The sequence below is a fragment of the Asparagus officinalis genome, chromosome 5, assembly GCF_001876935.1.
Source record: "Asparagus officinalis chromosome 5, Aspof.V1, whole genome shotgun sequence".
NCBI classification, from domain to species: Eukaryota; Viridiplantae; Streptophyta; class Magnoliopsida; order Asparagales; family Asparagaceae; genus Asparagus; species Asparagus officinalis.
The window spans coordinates 125,303,350-125,320,138 of record NC_033798.1 but is presented as its reverse complement, the minus strand read 5'-3'; the positions used below and the strand labels follow the sequence as shown (position 1 = coordinate 125,320,138).

General features: G+C 36.3%; 1 protein-coding gene across 1 annotated transcript; it reads left to right on the top strand.

Annotated features, from left to right (window-relative positions):
- Positions 424-11,662, top strand: LOC109841144 (PTI1-like tyrosine-protein kinase At3g15890). Its single transcript, XM_020410020.1, has 4 exons — positions 424-616; positions 713-863; positions 9,694-9,956; positions 10,818-11,662. Exons 1-4 carry the CDS (start codon positions 573-575, stop codon positions 11,431-11,433), a joined length of 1,074 nt encoding a protein of 357 aa, XP_020265609.1. The 5' UTR covers positions 424-572; the 3' UTR covers positions 11,434-11,662.

The following is a 16,789-nucleotide window of genomic DNA, read 5'->3' as shown; positions in this document are numbered from 1 at the left end:
TGGAAGTTGATGGGATTTTGGACAGCTGCCACGTTGACCCAAAAAAAAGAAATCTCAACTATAAATGGGCCCACTATACCGCGAGGGGCACAACAAATGCTACAGCTGGACTATCGAACCCGACCCGGATCCGCAGCGGAAACCTCATTAGTCTCAAGACCGATGAAATCATCAAAAGTTCATAAGAATCATAACCCATCTTTATACCACTCCGCTGTTAAAACTTATCCTGATCCTGCTCCCGCTCCAACCAACGCACTGACGTCATCCTCACTTAAAAAAAAAATCAACGGTTACGGACCTTTAAAGTCCACTGTAAATTCAAACCCACCACTCGAAGGCCGACACGTAGGACCCTGCCACTTTTCTTAAATTACTCCGCGAGTCAACATAACGCAGTCCATGTGTATCAGAATCCGACAGCGAAAAATTATCCGTCACTGCTCTCTCTTTTTCTCTCGCTTTCGACTTTCACTGGCTTCCTTTGAAAGAAACCGCAGCGAAAGTTTCGAGCTGATGAACACTGAAGAGGAGCAAAAGCTTCGAACTTGATCAGCTTGTTCTCGAAGCAGATGGGGATTCGGTCGATCTTGTGCTGCGGAGCTGATTCTGATAGGTATTTGATGGTTAATTCGAAGGATTCTTGGGTTTTCTTCTTGTTTTTGGATCGATTTGGTTGGTTGAGAGTAAAAAAGATTCGATTTTGATGCAGGAGCCAGAAGGCGAAGAAGAATTCGACGGGATGGAGGGTGTTTTCGCTTAAAGAGCTGCATTCGGCGACGAACAATTTCAATTATGATAACAAGTTGGGAGAGGGAGGGTTTGGGAGCGTTTATTGGGGCCAGCTCTGGGATGGATCTCAGGTTTTGGATCTCTCTCTCTTTCCCCCTTTTTATTAATTTTAGGTGTTTTTTCTTATTTTTCTTTGAAAAGAATTCGATCATATGAATACGTGAAATTCGAGGAAATATATATATATATATATATAACATAATATATATATAATCATATATTAATATACTATATATATATATATATATATTAGAGAAGAGAAGAGAGAGAGGAGAGAGAATGAAATGGGTATGTTTGCGTACCAACATAAAAATTGTGCTGAAGTGACGTGACATGTTCGCCTCCACTCATTGAAATCGGGCTCACATTCACAGGGTTGCGGGTAGTGTTAGGAATAATGTGGATGAGAATATGAGCAATCACTACATATTGCATAATTTAGTGTTGTGTACCCCAGGGCATACCATTTTTCTCTATATAGTATATATATATATATATATATATCATATTGAGGCTGAGTAGAACAGTAATAGTTAAAGTTTAGGTACAGAAGCAATTGGAACTAGTGCTCGATTGCATTTATCCGTGGATATATTCTTGATGGATAAAATCCTTGAGCTTCAAGTTGCGCTATCAAAACATAATAATATAAAACAAAATTTAAGGAGTTAGAAAATCAGGCTATGATTGGGAGCAGTTGTGATATCAACTGTCCTAGAATGATTAAGGACCGCCTACTCGCCCTGGCGTAGTTTTGTCCTCCTGCCCCTAGCGGTGAAACCCCCGGAATCGGCCGGGCGCTCTGCACTCGGCGGAGACACAGAGCTATGCTCAGCTGAAACGGTTACTGCCCAGTAAAATGTAGGCCGAAATTTGCTTGAGGTAAGAGAAGTAGAGGAGAAGAGAGTTTAGAAAGTGTTCGCTCTTGTTTAGTGTGATTCTGAATGAGCTCCAAGCCTCCTTTTATAGCGTGTGAAAGATGTAACCCACCGCTGAATCCAAGGGGACCGTTACGCACGGTTAATCTTCCTTACCCGCATGCAGCCGTTCAAAATGTGTAAAACGTCGCCACAAATAAAGGCTTAAAGGTCAAAAGTGTCCGGCGCGGTGGCTCGGGCGAGGCAGGCGCGCGTGGCTGCGGGCGGCGAGACGCGGTGGCGTGCCGTTGCGCGCGGCTGCGTGTGGAGTTAGAACCGCCAAACGCCACAAAACCCAAAACACTATTCCAAGCCCAATAAGAGAAACATATATACCCTTTACTATCATCTCATTTTTCCCCGGCGATGTGGGACTATTCACCAAGGCAAAATGCCTTTTCATGAAAAGTTTGCCAACGAGTCCTCCAAAAGACATATGTGACTGAAAATAATAAACAAAAATAAATCACAGAATAAAATAGGTTTGGCACCCTTTCGTATCTAATTCGGGAGAGGTAGCTTTCGCTTTGAAGCCTTTCCTTTAGCTGAGTTATCGCCCTGAGACATAATGCGGACTAGGCCTTGAATTCAGGCTCCCTTGGATCAGGTAATTGATAAAAACACACAGCAATACGTTGCATCATTGAGGCTAACGGTGAGCAGTTAAAGCCAATCTGCACAAACAACCGACTCATGCAGAGTTTCTGGGTCAGCCCTGCCTGCCCCCACCGCGCCATCACGCGTTCTCTCTCACCGTACCGGTAAGTCCTCAAAGGGTACCTAAAGCTGTTTATTTAATAAACCCCCACAACACACGCGTTGGAACTTATAAGGTAAAAACTCAGCCTAGGCCAGCTGTAATCATTAAGAGCATCGTCACCATAGAGAAGGGGTAGTAAGGAAATGCTACAAATGATATTATAATATATCTAAGCTGATGTCACACGCACAGAGATGCACTTGGTCCGCTTGTTTCTCTACCACATTGAAACCGCATATTGGAGCTACGTCTCCAAATAAGGGTTGAGTTGCCGCTGTCAGTGACCTCATTTATGGGCTATAACCCCCATCTCCCTCGATGAATCCAGAACCATACTCCTGAATAAGCCCTTAGTGCAAAAGAGTCAGCAAATTTTTCTCAGACTTTACAAAGTCCAAGATCACAACCTTGCGCCCTGGCCTAATAGGCGTTGTACAGCTTATGATGCATGAAACTGTGTCTGTCAGTTTTTTATTTACATGTACTTGCTTTAGAAGCTGCTATGCTAGATTCTAGCAATCAGAATGATGGAAATAGGGAGAGAGGGTTTTATGGACCAAAGGACAGTTCAGCATAGGAAGATCTTTTTACGCATTCGCGCTTCTGCTGCAAGTAGTAATCAGAGCAATCTAGCGGCTCAGATTCCATAGGTGCTCGGTCGGGCAAATTATTGTATTGCTTTACCATGATTTCAGATACAAGCCAGTACCACCAAAAGAAATACATATCCAGACTGTACTTTACACTGTTGAGATATCCGCTGCGACCCAATTGGCGTCGATATCCCTTCTATAGGGCATCAAGGGCTAAGCAGTGTAAGTTCAAGCAATAGTCAATTGTGCCTTTTAGATATTGAGATACTGCTTTCTAAGAGCAGCCAATGATCCTTTTGCCTAGAGTTGCTAGTATACGAGACTCAGGTCTCGCATACAGCATAAGCTATAATCAGGTCTGGTTGCGTTGCGATATGTAAACGAAAGATCCAATCATCTGAGAAATTTAGATTGGGAGACAGTTCACCTTCATTCTTCTTAACGTTTAGAAGAATCATAAGTGTGGAAACAGGTTTAGAGTTATGAAAGTTAATTTGATTAACATTTTATCAATGCTATGGAAGACTCAAGATATTCCTGCTAGCTGTCTCCTAAGAGATTTTTCATTCCAAGTATGATGTCTTGCAAGACCTAAGTCTTTCATATGCAAAATTTTGAAAGATAAATCCTTAACCTTTGAAATTAATTCAAGTTTTTCCAAAGCAAAGGATACTCATCACGATAGAGAGCAGAGAATGAACATAGCCATTGTTTTTATCACTTTTAGAATAGACCATTTATCTTTCATTCACAGGTGAAGCCATATGTTCATACGTTGTCAAATTCGGGTGCCATTGTTTTGGAGCTTGTTAAGAGACCATACAAAGCTATTTAAGCAAGCTACAGACCTTGTTTCCTGACGCCTTGGCAATGAGGCCTTATGGGTTGGTGCAATATAGCATTTTGATCTAAATCACCTTCAGGAGAAGCTCTGACATCCATCTGACTGTATGATAAGGCTTTATGATAACAGCAAGGCTAGTAATACGTCGGATAGTTGATATCGGGCATACAGGAGAATACTGTATCAAAATAATCAATGCCCTTTGTTGAGTAAAGCATGTAGCGCTACTAATCTCAGCTTTAAATTTATCTATGAACCATCAGCTCTGACGTTTCTTCTTGAATATCGCACTTATCACCAAATAGGTTTACAACCGTGGAGCGTAAGTCCTGAGTCTCCAAGATGATCTTTCATGATAGATTTAATTTGCATTATCATGGTTCTTTCCAGAAAGAGATTCAGCGGTGAATCCATTGCTTCTCGGAATGAGGCTTGGATCACCTTCAAGGCAAGAAAGTAAGACAAGTTTGCTACGCAAAAATCCTTTTCGATTCTACCCTTTTGCTTTCTTCGAGGTTCAATACAAGAGGGTTGAAAAGAATGGAAGATGGAAAGCATCAGAACGAAGTGGATGATCTGGGATTTTCTGAGATTTTAGATTTGAAAGGAAAAGATTTTTTTCAAGTATGACGCATTCTTGCCTTCAATATCGTATTGTTGGATATGTCCTGATTCAGATTTGCATGTACTAAAAATCTGTACCATTGGCTATCAGTGATCATCGCAATAAAAGCGCGATCTACAGTCTTAGCAAACCAATCTTTTCTCTCTTAGCGTTCGCGCGAATAGCTACTTTAGCCACAGCAACCCCAAACCCGGAGAGAAATTTAGGATTAGGAGATTCCCCTCCAATATTCATAGGATTGTATCGGAATATTTCGGGAATCCTATTGAGAAGATGGCAAGCCAGAAGAAGAGCTTCACCCGCCAGAGATTTTCAGCTGCTCCTGAACTGAGTAACATCAACAGTTTCACCATGTCCATTAGGGTTCTATTCTTTCGCTCAGGCTACCACGTTAGACCTGTGGTGTATAGGGAGCGGCATAACCTCATGAACTAATACCGTTGTTCTTCGGAATATTCAGTCATATGATTGAGGCTATCTCCCCGCGCACGCTCGAGATTTAGAATCTTGATCTTTCCTGTCAAGTTGGTTCTAGATTCAGCTTTGAACACCCTTAAGACCTATCTAAGGCCTTCATCTTAGTTTTGCAGCAGATAGGTGTAACAATATCATGGAGTGACGTCTATAAAGTCACAAAATATCTCCTAGCCGCCCGCGGTGAGAACTCGTTAGAGTCACCACATCAGCTATGAATTAATTCGAGGGGTTCAGAGTTTCTAGTTATAGACTGAAGGGTTTTTAGTGTGTTTGCCTTGAACACAGATTCACATTTAGATGAGGACATGACGAAGATTTAGGAATCGAGTTTAATTACCATTCTGCTGCAAGGTATGGACGAGAACTGGTCCAAGTCGTCCAGTGCCTAAACATCACCGAAAGACTCAACCAAATTTGATATCAGAGACTCAGAAATTTCATTAGAACTGGAATTGATAGCATTGCAGTTTGAAAAGGCATTACAGATCAAACCTTTTCCTAGGAAAATATTACTCTTTGTAATCACAAATTTATTCTGATTCTTTTACAATCCTGATAACGCAGCTCGAAGAAGAAGAGATTCACTAATCAAGATTTGCGGACGGAGCAGAAGGACATCGATAATAGCGCCTTGCAGATGAAAGAACTTCCGCCAGAAGTCATTGTGAGCTCTATACGTCATGTCCTATTATTGAATTAGTGAGTCATCTGCTAAGCCTTATTGCTCTCTCCACAGTGGATGCCTGATAATTTGAAAAACCAAGAGCCGGTCATTAGCAGACCGTGCATATTCTCCTCGCGGAATCAAATACCAATCAGCTGGAAGAAGTTAGAGGAATTTTACAAGATGAGCATGAAGCAGGCTTAACCTGAAGCGAGGTTGATTGCATTTCAATCATATTAACTTTAGTTGGATCCAGTCTTCTTTAGGGGGAGGTTTGGCGTTCCTTTCTTCCGAAAGAAACCAGTGTGAGCCATCGGGCTTGGGTTTGGCGGCGTTCTACACAACAAAGCAGAAACCTTCTGCACAGACTTGATGGCTTAGGAAGAATTGGATTTGGTCTTGAGGAAAGGATTTGTTGAAGATTTGTTGAAAGATTGTTGAGTTTTTCTTGATTGCTTCCCTTTGGGTTTGAAATTCTTAGATAGGCCTTATCCTCTACACAAGTTTACTTTTAGGCCTTTTGTTTCATCTTGATATTTCGGATTTTGCCTAGCCTGCGTCTTCATACGAATAGCCTGCAGGCTTCATTAAGTTAGATCTGCCTTGGCTTGGGTCGGAGCATCCCAGCCAATCTACACAGGAGGGAGGAAGTTTACTCAACAACACGGAGAACTTTATAATCGTACAGTAAAAGTGTTTCCTTTTTGATGGAGATGACGGAGGAATATCTAGCGGAATTCAGAATTTGTTCATTAATATGGGCTTGCTCAATCAACGCCATTGTGAATTACTGAATGATGGAGGAGGTGCTTGAAACGCCCCAGAATTCGCATCATCATAGCCCATGACTTCTGGCTTCAAGAGCATTCCATAGTTCTTTTGGGCACTTTTTAACTCATAATTATATGTCATGAAAGGTTGTCTGACAAGTGGCACTAAGAATCCTATGACAACAATGATAACGTTGATTTCTTCTGGGTTTCATAGAGCTAGAAAAGGAGGGCGAGGCACCAGAACCCGTAAAAGGAACAGTGGATAAGGAGCAGGTGAGCAGGCATCAGGAGTCAAAGGTTCGAGAACCATAAGAAGATGACTCAGAAGTGTCAATAGCAATTAAAAACTAAGGTAGTAAGCCAGTATTCATCCTGATAGCCCACCGTTTATAGTTAACACCGTGTGAAGCTTCTCAGGTTTTCTGGACACTTTTTGAAACTGTGGCAGAATTGTCATAAGTCCAATTTAAGTTAACTAGTCTAGGTAGATGAATCTGATATAAATAAAGATTTTGTCATATTACTAGACCAGAAACTTATAAACCTGCTCTTACCAAAAACTCGTAAAAATGAAAAGATTAAGTTTTACTCGGGTAGTTGGGCGCCAGGTAAGTATAGTACTAGAGTTTGATCAATGATGATTAAGTACCTCGTTTCTTGCAGAGCGGGTTTACCAACCGCCTTCAACCTTTCCTTAAGACACCAACTAATCCAAGAATAACTTGAACGCGTTCACTTAAAGATTTGTTTTTTATGACAGATACTGAATTGAGCAGGCAGAAGTAGGGCAAAGAAATAAATTTTTTTTAACTAATTTAGATGCAACAAATTAAAACAATTAACTAATACAACAAAATATATAAAATTCGGGTGAACAGTATCACGGATGAACAGTAAATTTTTTCATTATTATTATTATTTAAAACAATTAGGTAAATTTTTATTAACTATATACAACCTAATTAATTTAACAAGCAAGAATTATTAAATGCTTTACTAGATTGCTATCAAAACCACATAATAATATAAACAAATTAAGGGTTAGATTCAGCGCTGATTGGGAGCAGTCGGTGATATCACTGGCCCATAATGACAAGATTAAGAGACCCGCCTATCGCCCTGCGTAGTTTTTCCTCTCTGCCCGCTAGGGGATAAGAACGCCCCCGAATCGGCCGGCCCTCTGCACTCGGGTTGAGACACAGAGCTCATTGCCTCAGCTCAGAAGGAAACGGTGCAGTAAAATGTAGCGCAAAATTTCTTGCGATTAAGAGCAGCTTAGAGAATGAGAGAGAGTTTGAGCAAAGTAGATCCTCTTCGTTGGTGGATTCGGAATGAAGCTCCAAGCCCCTTTTATACGGTATGAAAGTGTAACCCCGCTGAATCCAAGGCGACCCGTTACCACGGTTTAATGCTTTCCGTTACCCGCATGCCCCAGCCGTTACAAAATGTGTTAAAACAGTGCAAAAATAAGCGCTTGAGAAGCAAAGTGTGCAGGCTGCGGCGTCGCGGCGCGAGGCGCTGGCGTGCGGGCCGTGGCGAGGCGCGGCGAGCTGGCCGCCACGCGCCGCAGCCGCCGATGTGGTAGAACCGCCCAAACGCCCACAAAACCAAGAACAAACTAGTTCAAAGCCCCATAAGGAGAGAAGCCATTATATACCCTTTACTATTCATCTCGATTTCGATGGGACTATTCACAAAGGCAAAATTGCCTTTTCATGAATAAGTTTCCAACATAAGTTACTGTATGATTCTTGTGTGAGATACGATATATCGTTCAGTAGAAAATGGGATCGAAAGTCTTGTCTGCTTGCTCCGTGAGCTACGAGCCTGGAATTCACATGGTTTTTGAAATGGTGAAATCCCATCCTATGCACAGTATGTGGGATTGTACTTGCTACCTGATCATTTTCTCGGAAAGTATAGCCTGATTGGTTATAAGAAACACTACAAACATTTAATTATGATTGAACCAAAATTATAATTGGACTATGATTAAGATTGATTGAGAGTTGTTGATGGTCTCCCCTAATCTTTTGTGTTTGGCTACATAGTCATGTCAAGTTCCAGTTTTGTCATACAATAGTAACAGTGATTGTTGACGGTTAGGGTGCTGGCTATTGAAAACAGTGATTGTTTGTTCCATTGATTTAAGCTTGATGGATAATATCAGCAGGTTATGTACGCTTCCTGTGTGAAATAAGATTAACTCTTTAGCAGAAAAGATGGGATTGAAAGTCTTGTCTGCTTGCTTCATGAACTATAGGCCTGGAAGTTTCTTGGTTTTTCAAACAACCATCCTATGCAGAGCGTGCGGAATTTTATCTGCTAAGTACCATTTTATCCAAAAGTGTAAGCTGATGGATCATAGGCAACACTATAAAGGTTCACACTCTTCACACGGACCATGAGGAAAGGCACTCAAAAGTGAGACATAAATGGATTCCACATGGGAGGAGTCTACGGATGGTGCATAGTGCAAAATGTGCTACTTCTAAATGGTTAAGTATAAGATTTGAACCAAGGATCTTTAAACAGCATGTACTCTAATACCATATCAGATAACCACTTTACGCCGAAGTTCGTAAGTTGATAATTGTCGGGTGGCGATACAGTCATTTTGTTGTAAGTATCTGAGAATGAGATGATTTCTTGTATATCTGGAAGCTTGCAAAATCTTTGTTCATGTGGTATCAGATAAATGTTATGCTGCAAACCGAGATTGAGCTTGCTGTATCGATGATAATTAATGCTCACTGAAAATTTTAAAGGGCATCTAATGTAGGTGTTTCTTAATAATAATATAAAAGATGTTTCTTACTGATAATATAGAAGACGTAAAGGGGGGCCCTGACTACATTCAGACAAATGTAGGAAGGCAAACTACACAAAAAGCGCAACTATAACTCGATGAAGGATCGGGGAAAAAAAGGAAGGACATCTCATTTTACTCTCGAATGCCAGTTTCCAGATTGCAATCTGACTTTGACTATTTAACTCATATGTTTCTGGGGCATTATTTGGTGGCGTAATTGCTTATTTTGTGATTTGAGTGATCTACCACAGGTAATGAGTTCTGTTTTTGCTGCAGGATTTAAAAAACCAAAGTCTCAAAATAAAATTATTTTTTTTTCTTAGTAGCCTATTTGATTCTCATGTTAATGTTGTTCTAACACAATGAAGTTTGCTATTTAGTCACATATTTTAACTCATCTCCTTCCCTACTAACTTCTATACATAAATTCCTGTAGATTGCTGTTAAAAGACTCAAAGTTTGGAGCAACAAAGCTGAGATGGAGTTTGCTGTCGAGGTTGAGATTTTAGGCAGAGTGAGGCATAAAAACCTTCTGAGCTTACGTGGATTCTGTGCTGAAGGGCAAGAGCGTCTGATAGTGTATGACTACATGCCTAATTTAAGTTTGCTGTCACATCTTCATGGGCAGCATTCAGCTGAGTGCCTCTTGGACTGGCCCAAGCGCATGAATATTGCAATAGGATCTGCTGAGGGCGTTGCGTAAGTCCAGAAACTCTTAACTCTTGCCTCCCTCTCTTTGTTTCTTTTGTTCTTATGGAATCTATGAATATCAAAAACTGCATAATTTGGAGTGACTTATCTGAAAATGTAACTCTAAACATCTTAGGTACGGCTTAAAAATTTTCAACTTTGTAATTTTGGACCGAAAACTTTCTTCCATGAAACTAAAACATGCCATTGATATATTGCTCTTGGACTTCAAAGAAGAGCCATGCTGATGAGAAGAAGCTAAACAGCAATCCTTGTCCACTGAATAATTGACGCAGACTTGTATACTTTTTCGAGCGTCTTCAACCACTTAGTGGATCAATTCTGCAATCGACAGAGTCCATTGGATGGTTTTTCATTCATGACATATACAACCTACTTAATGTTTGGATTAATTCCCGATGCACCTCTTGTATTATAGAGAGTTGGCCACTTATTACCGCTAAAAATTTTTATTAGCACTTGAACCTCCTGGTGCGCAAACAAAGTTATTTTTCTGTTATATGTATCTTTCGCATGGTTGGCATGTGAAGTTGGCGTGCCGCAGACCAATCTCCATATATTTTACTATGTTACATAGACCTATTCTTTTATTAGTGTTGAACATAAACCCAGTGTAGTTACATATAACAAAGAGATAACTCCACTTGGACATAAAAGGATCAAGTGCCAGAAAAAGGGTAAATTTCATAAAACCCCCAAAACTTGGGTGGTGGGAACTGTCCAAATTCTTTAGGGTTTTGTGGCTAATTTCATATAGTACTGAGAGTGTATCTTAAATTCAATGCTTGTTTCTTTATCGTCTTCACTTCAGAACGTAATAATTTTCCCCCCATTCCCCATCCTTTTCAGTTATCTCCACCACCACGCCACGCCTCACATAATCCACAGAGACGTGAAGGCAAGCAACGTCTTACTGGACTCAGATTTCCAAGCACGAGTAGCTGATTTCGGATTTGCCAAGCTCATCCCAGATGGTGCAACTCATGTGACCACAAGAGTCAAAGGCACTCTTGGCTACCTCGCACCTGAATATGCCATGTTCGGTAAAGCCTCAGAAAGCTGTGATGTGTACAGTTTCGGTATACTTCTTCTAGAACTCGCCAGTGGAAAGAAGCCCATAGAGAAAAGAAGCCCAACATTGAAGAGAACTATCACAGATTGGGCGCTTCCACTGGCTCAAGAGAGGAAGTTTGAAGAAATGGCTGATCCCAAGCTCGATGGGGTTTTTATTAGAGAGGAGTTGAAGAGGATGGTGATTGTTGCCCTTGTTTGTTCTCAGAATGAACCGGAGAAGAGACCCACAATGCTTGAGGTTGTGGAGCTGCTCAAAGGAGAGGCTAAGGAGAAGTTGTTGAGTTTGGAGAGTGGTGATATGTTCAAGGCTGAGAAAACTGAGAGCTACCAAGGGCTGTCAGGTTCAGAGGAAGCTGGCACTGAAACTGAGATTGTAGCTAGTGTTCAATAGAGTGCTAAGGTTTGGTATATGATTGTTGTTGATTGTTTCAAACGTAATCATCAGTGTCAGGAGATTTGTGAACAGATTTGGATTGTGGAGTGTAGATTGTTGGTTGTATTTGAAATCTTTTAATCGTTGGGGTTTGAGGTTTGATTTGAATGTTAAGAGATGCTTTGTTGTTTTGCTTTGTGTGTAGTAATTTCTCCATTTTGTATCAAAGAAAAACATTCATTTTTCTGCTTTCCTTTGTCATTATGATTAAAGGTCAGGGTTGTTATATGTATTGGGATGGGTCAAATATTGAGTAGGAACTTGATATACGTGAATCTCGCTGATACGTGAATACCTTTTATTTTTAGTTTTATAATGACTCAAGGGGGAATAAGTAGATCCTAAGGTCGTGTTCTTTTTTTCATTTTGCATACGGATGTCAATTGCAGACTTGCAGTCTATTTACTGGGGACTGACCAAAAAATTGTGTTAGCAATAAATCTGAGATTATCAATTAACGCATCTTGTTGTTTTTATACCATTATTTTGTTTAGGAATAGGAAAGATTTTATTGAAGCGGTTCATGAATAATTGAGATCAGAGAGGGTCTAAATCATCTCCACAATTAAAGAAGGCAGTACTTTTATATCGGTAAGAATTTTTTTGGGTGTATGTTATTATTGGGAGAGTACTTTTTTGACCCAAAATTCATGGGACCGTACATGGGACAAAATGATACATGTTAAGTTTTGAGATTCTAACCAAGGTCAATGACTATTATAAATGTACATCAACTGTACATAGTCGGTCCCATGATTTGGACTCTAAAATCAATTTATCTAATTGTAAAGATCAAGTCATACTTCATACTCCCTTTAAAAGTACGAATTCGGAAAAACCTTTTAGTAGATAAAAATACCCTTGAAATTCAAATACAAATCCATTAAGTAAGAGTAAGTTGATAAATTAAAATATAAACATAGTATGAAGATAAGAATATAGATAGTTATTTAAAATTACAAGAATATACATAGTATGAAGATATACATTTAAGTAAGTGTAAGTTGATAAATTGATGAATTCTTATTGGATATACATAATATGAAGATAAGAATATAGTTTAAATTGAAATATAAGCAGGATGAAATTATTAAATGCCAAATTTATAAATGTATACAAGATGAATGGTGTATATGTAAAAACCAAACAAATTAGTGAGACAAATAATGTTCGCCCCAGAGGTTGAACCCTGAAACAATACAGATCTACAAATGCACATAATGTGGACGGGGTATTTGTAAAATCCACCAAACAAATTAAATAGATAAAATCATTCTGAAAATTATAAAAAAGGAAAATTAAAACAAACGACTGCGATATGAGGACACAACGTGGCGATCTCTCATCAACTAAAATTCAAGTAGTTCACGGTACTGCATAATTAGTTTTAAAGTTTATTTATACTATTATTATTTAAATAGAACTATATTTATAATTGTTATCCTCTCGCATGTAACATCACATACCAATGTTTATAAGCTAAGAAACTACAACAATTTCCGTAGCACTTTCATCTCCTTCTACATGTATATGTATTTGTTATTTCCTTCTTATTAGGTTAGATTAGATTATTTTAAAGTAATTAATTATATTATATATTAAGAAATATCAACAATTTTCATAGCACTTTCATCTATTTTCTTCTTATTAAATTAGATTAGATTATTTTAAAATAATTAATTATATTATATGTTTGATCTTTTTTTAGATCAGAAATTACAACAATTTTCATAGTATTTTCATCTCTTTTAACATGTATGTGTCTTTGTTATTTTCTTCTAATTAGATTAGATTAGATTATTTAAAAATTATGAATTATGAAATTACAATACTTTTCACATTATTTTTATCTATTTTCTTCTTATTATACTAGATTAGATTATTTTAAAGTAATTACTTATATTGTATGTTTGATCTTTTTTTTAGATCACAAAGTTTAATTATACTATTATTATTTAAATATATATTGTTTGTATAAAAATCAAAGAGAATCTCACACATATCTTAGATCTCAATGCCAATTGTAATATGTAATCTTAGATCTCAATGCCAACTGTAATATTTACATATGGTTGTTGGTTAAAATAAATTTCATGTGTGGGCTTAGATAATTTAATTTTTTAACACGCAAACTCTTCCACAAAACCAAAAGAGAGTATCAATGTTATAACTATATATATATATATATCCACAGGACCACAGATATCTTGAAAATGAACGAAGAAAATCACACAAATAAAAACCATATTAATTACCCACACACACCCACTATTTTCAAAATCATCATTCTCCATCTCCATATATTATATATCCACATACCAAATTAAACTGCCGGAGTTTTCCCTCATCAACTACACCATTGATTAACTCTCCTTTTTCCTTTGTACTTAAATTGTATAACATTCATTGTGATGAGGACTCACATGGGTCATATGCCTGCCTTGAACATCCAACAAAAAAAATAATGCACTAAGCATTGTAATTAATTAATAATGAGATCCTATCATTATAAACAAACTAAGTAAATATTAATAATTCTTAAGAATGTACTACGTTCACATATTTTCCACTGCAAACTTGTTAGTTGTTTATTCCTAACCCCAAGAAATTTTCAATATTAATCATCTATTTCATATTTTTTTTTAAAAATGTTTAAATAAAACTTATGGCAAATATAATAATCCATATTTATAGATTTTAACTCAAAATAAATCTGACTTATTTTATAGTAAGAAAATAAAAAAATAATTTTGATATTTAACCACGTGCATTGCACGTGCACAAGAACTAGTCTTTTATAAAAGCACGGGTTCAGAAAAATCTTTTCTTGGTCAATATTACCCTTCACTTTTTCAAATATTTTATTTAAATTTTAATCTATCATAATCATAATTCTATCATATCTTAATCTCACGTGAATTACTTAAAGCTCAATAATTAAAAAAAATAAGATTAATAAGTTACATGAAATATTGTAACAACAACAAAAAACCCTAATTTTTTAAAAAATTACACAAAATACTCTCAAATATTCAAAATTACACAAAACACCATCACATGTCAAAACTTAAAATAACAAACATGAAATTTGGAAATTAACAGTATACTCTGAAGAATTTATAATTTATAAATAACACCCTCAATATTTTAAAAGTTATAGAAACACGCTCAAAAGTTTAAATCATAAAAAAAAACACTCTCAAAACTTATGAAGCACATAGATGAATTCTAGAGATTACTATCGGACTTGAACATAGATTCCCTTTTCTCCACCGTAGTCACATCAATTAAACCTCATGGATGATAAAGAAAGATAATATCATGTAAACACCAATAAATTTAAACGATAATAAAAAGGCAAAGAAATAATAAGTAGCTAACATACTGTAATACATGAATTATTGTTAAAAAACTAAAAAGTTTTAAAAATTGTACAAAACACCCCCAATAATTCAAAATTACACAAAAAAATATGACTTAACAAAACTTAAAACAACAAACATAAAATCTAAAAATTAGTAGCAGACCCAATTTAAAATTTACAATTAACACTCTTAAAGTTTTAAAAATTATAGAAACACACTTAAAAGTTAAAAATTACAAAAATAATAAAATTTGAAATTTTATTGATAGATTAGAATTTAATATCATTGTCTAAATAAAAGTAATTGCATATAATTTTACTCATAGGTTGGAGTATCAAAAATACAAAGGTAGTATTAATTGATAGAAAACTAAATCACTTAAAATTGATAAAAGACTATAATATAATAGCTTAGTATTAATTGATTTTATTTAATAAACATTATTCTATGATGTCAGTAATATTCATAGGGTAAAAAAAATCTTTGACATTAATAATATTCATAGGTTAAAAAAATACAATGACTTATGTATGGATAAACTATTAAAAAGTTCAGATATATCCTTCAAAAGGATCTAGTTGTTTTGATTTTAAATAAAAAAGTGAAGGATATTAACCCAAAATTCATAAACTTACATGAATCACTTGAATTGATATTAACAAGAAACATATTTATTAAAGAAGCGTCAACTAATTTCCCATTGGGAACATATTAAACAAAAATTTCTTATCAGAGAAGCATTTTTCATAAAAGATGCCAGAAATATTAGTAAGTCTTATAAAATTTCATATTTTTTTCTTTAAATACTAAAGGAATCATAAAATTATTATATAATTAGATACATATGATCTTGCTATAGTAACAACATGAAGCTATTGATCAACTATATTACGAGATAAAACAAACCTTACAAGAGAATAAAAATCACTATAATTGACAAATGGGTATCCACATAGTTCTTACTTACCAAGCCAGACAAAATGTGGAAAATCACTATAGTGGACAAAATATATACATATAATACTTACATATCATAACTTAAGATACACATGTAATATAGTTCGTTACAAAAATTCTTATTAAAGACCACTAAACATAAAGTTCACCTTATATCCATCTCAAATTTGATGGGGAAATCTGCAATATATATATATATAAACCCAAAGATTCAACTAACTAAACAAATAAGAGAATAGTAAGTAAACCAAGTAAACATCCATATAACACAATAAACAAAAAATGTTACATTTTTAAGTGAATGTGTAGGGCTCATTTAGAACAAGCTATCAAAATAAAAGCATCTCCAGCAAGACTCATTACAAAAATAACAAAAAAAAATAACTTAGCAATATTATGCAGGCATCACAACATTCGAAAGATGTATGATCTTAAAAAACCTACTCTATAATTCACACAATTAGACCTAATTAAAATTTACCAATATACAAATACACTATTGCACCTTTAAGACAAAGATAACTATCAATTATAATAGACTTGAGCAGTGACTTTACACTTGCAAAGATCGCAGTAAGAAGGTGGATATATATGTTAATAACGAGTGTCCAAATGATAAATGTTGTAGAATCTCTGATGACTTAGGATATTGCAAAGGTAACACTGTTTAACATAGTAGAAACTCTTATTGGGTACACAACACAAGAATTCATTACAAAGAAAAAAATAGATCAACCCTAACTTAAGTAAAGAATTAGAAACACAGAAAAATTGTCACATATATGAAATTAACATTTGTTCTCATTAACATTTTTCTCATTCAAATAACTTTAAAAATTAGATGAGAAGATAAAAGATGAATGAGCCCATGGAAAAATAATAGCGCGGGAAATCCATGTCCAACCCGATATCACAATCGACGTAGATGATGAAGACACCACTCTAGAATTACCCTAGAAAAAGATAAAAGTGAAGAAGATTTGATCTCGGCT

Excerpts from the sequence above, each read along its gene's own strand:
- LOC109841144 (XM_020410020.1), top strand. The coding sequence starts at position 573 with ATGGGGATTCGGTCGATCTTGTGCTGCGGAGCTGATTCTGATAG. Across the intron at positions 864-9,693 it reads AGCTCTGGGATGGATCTCAG|ATTGCTGTTAAAAGACTCAA; the intron begins GTTTTGGATCTC and ends AAATTCCTGTAG. Across the intron at positions 9,957-10,817 it reads GGATCTGCTGAGGGCGTTGC|TTATCTCCACCACCACGCCA; the intron begins GTAAGTCCAGAA and ends CATCCTTTTCAG.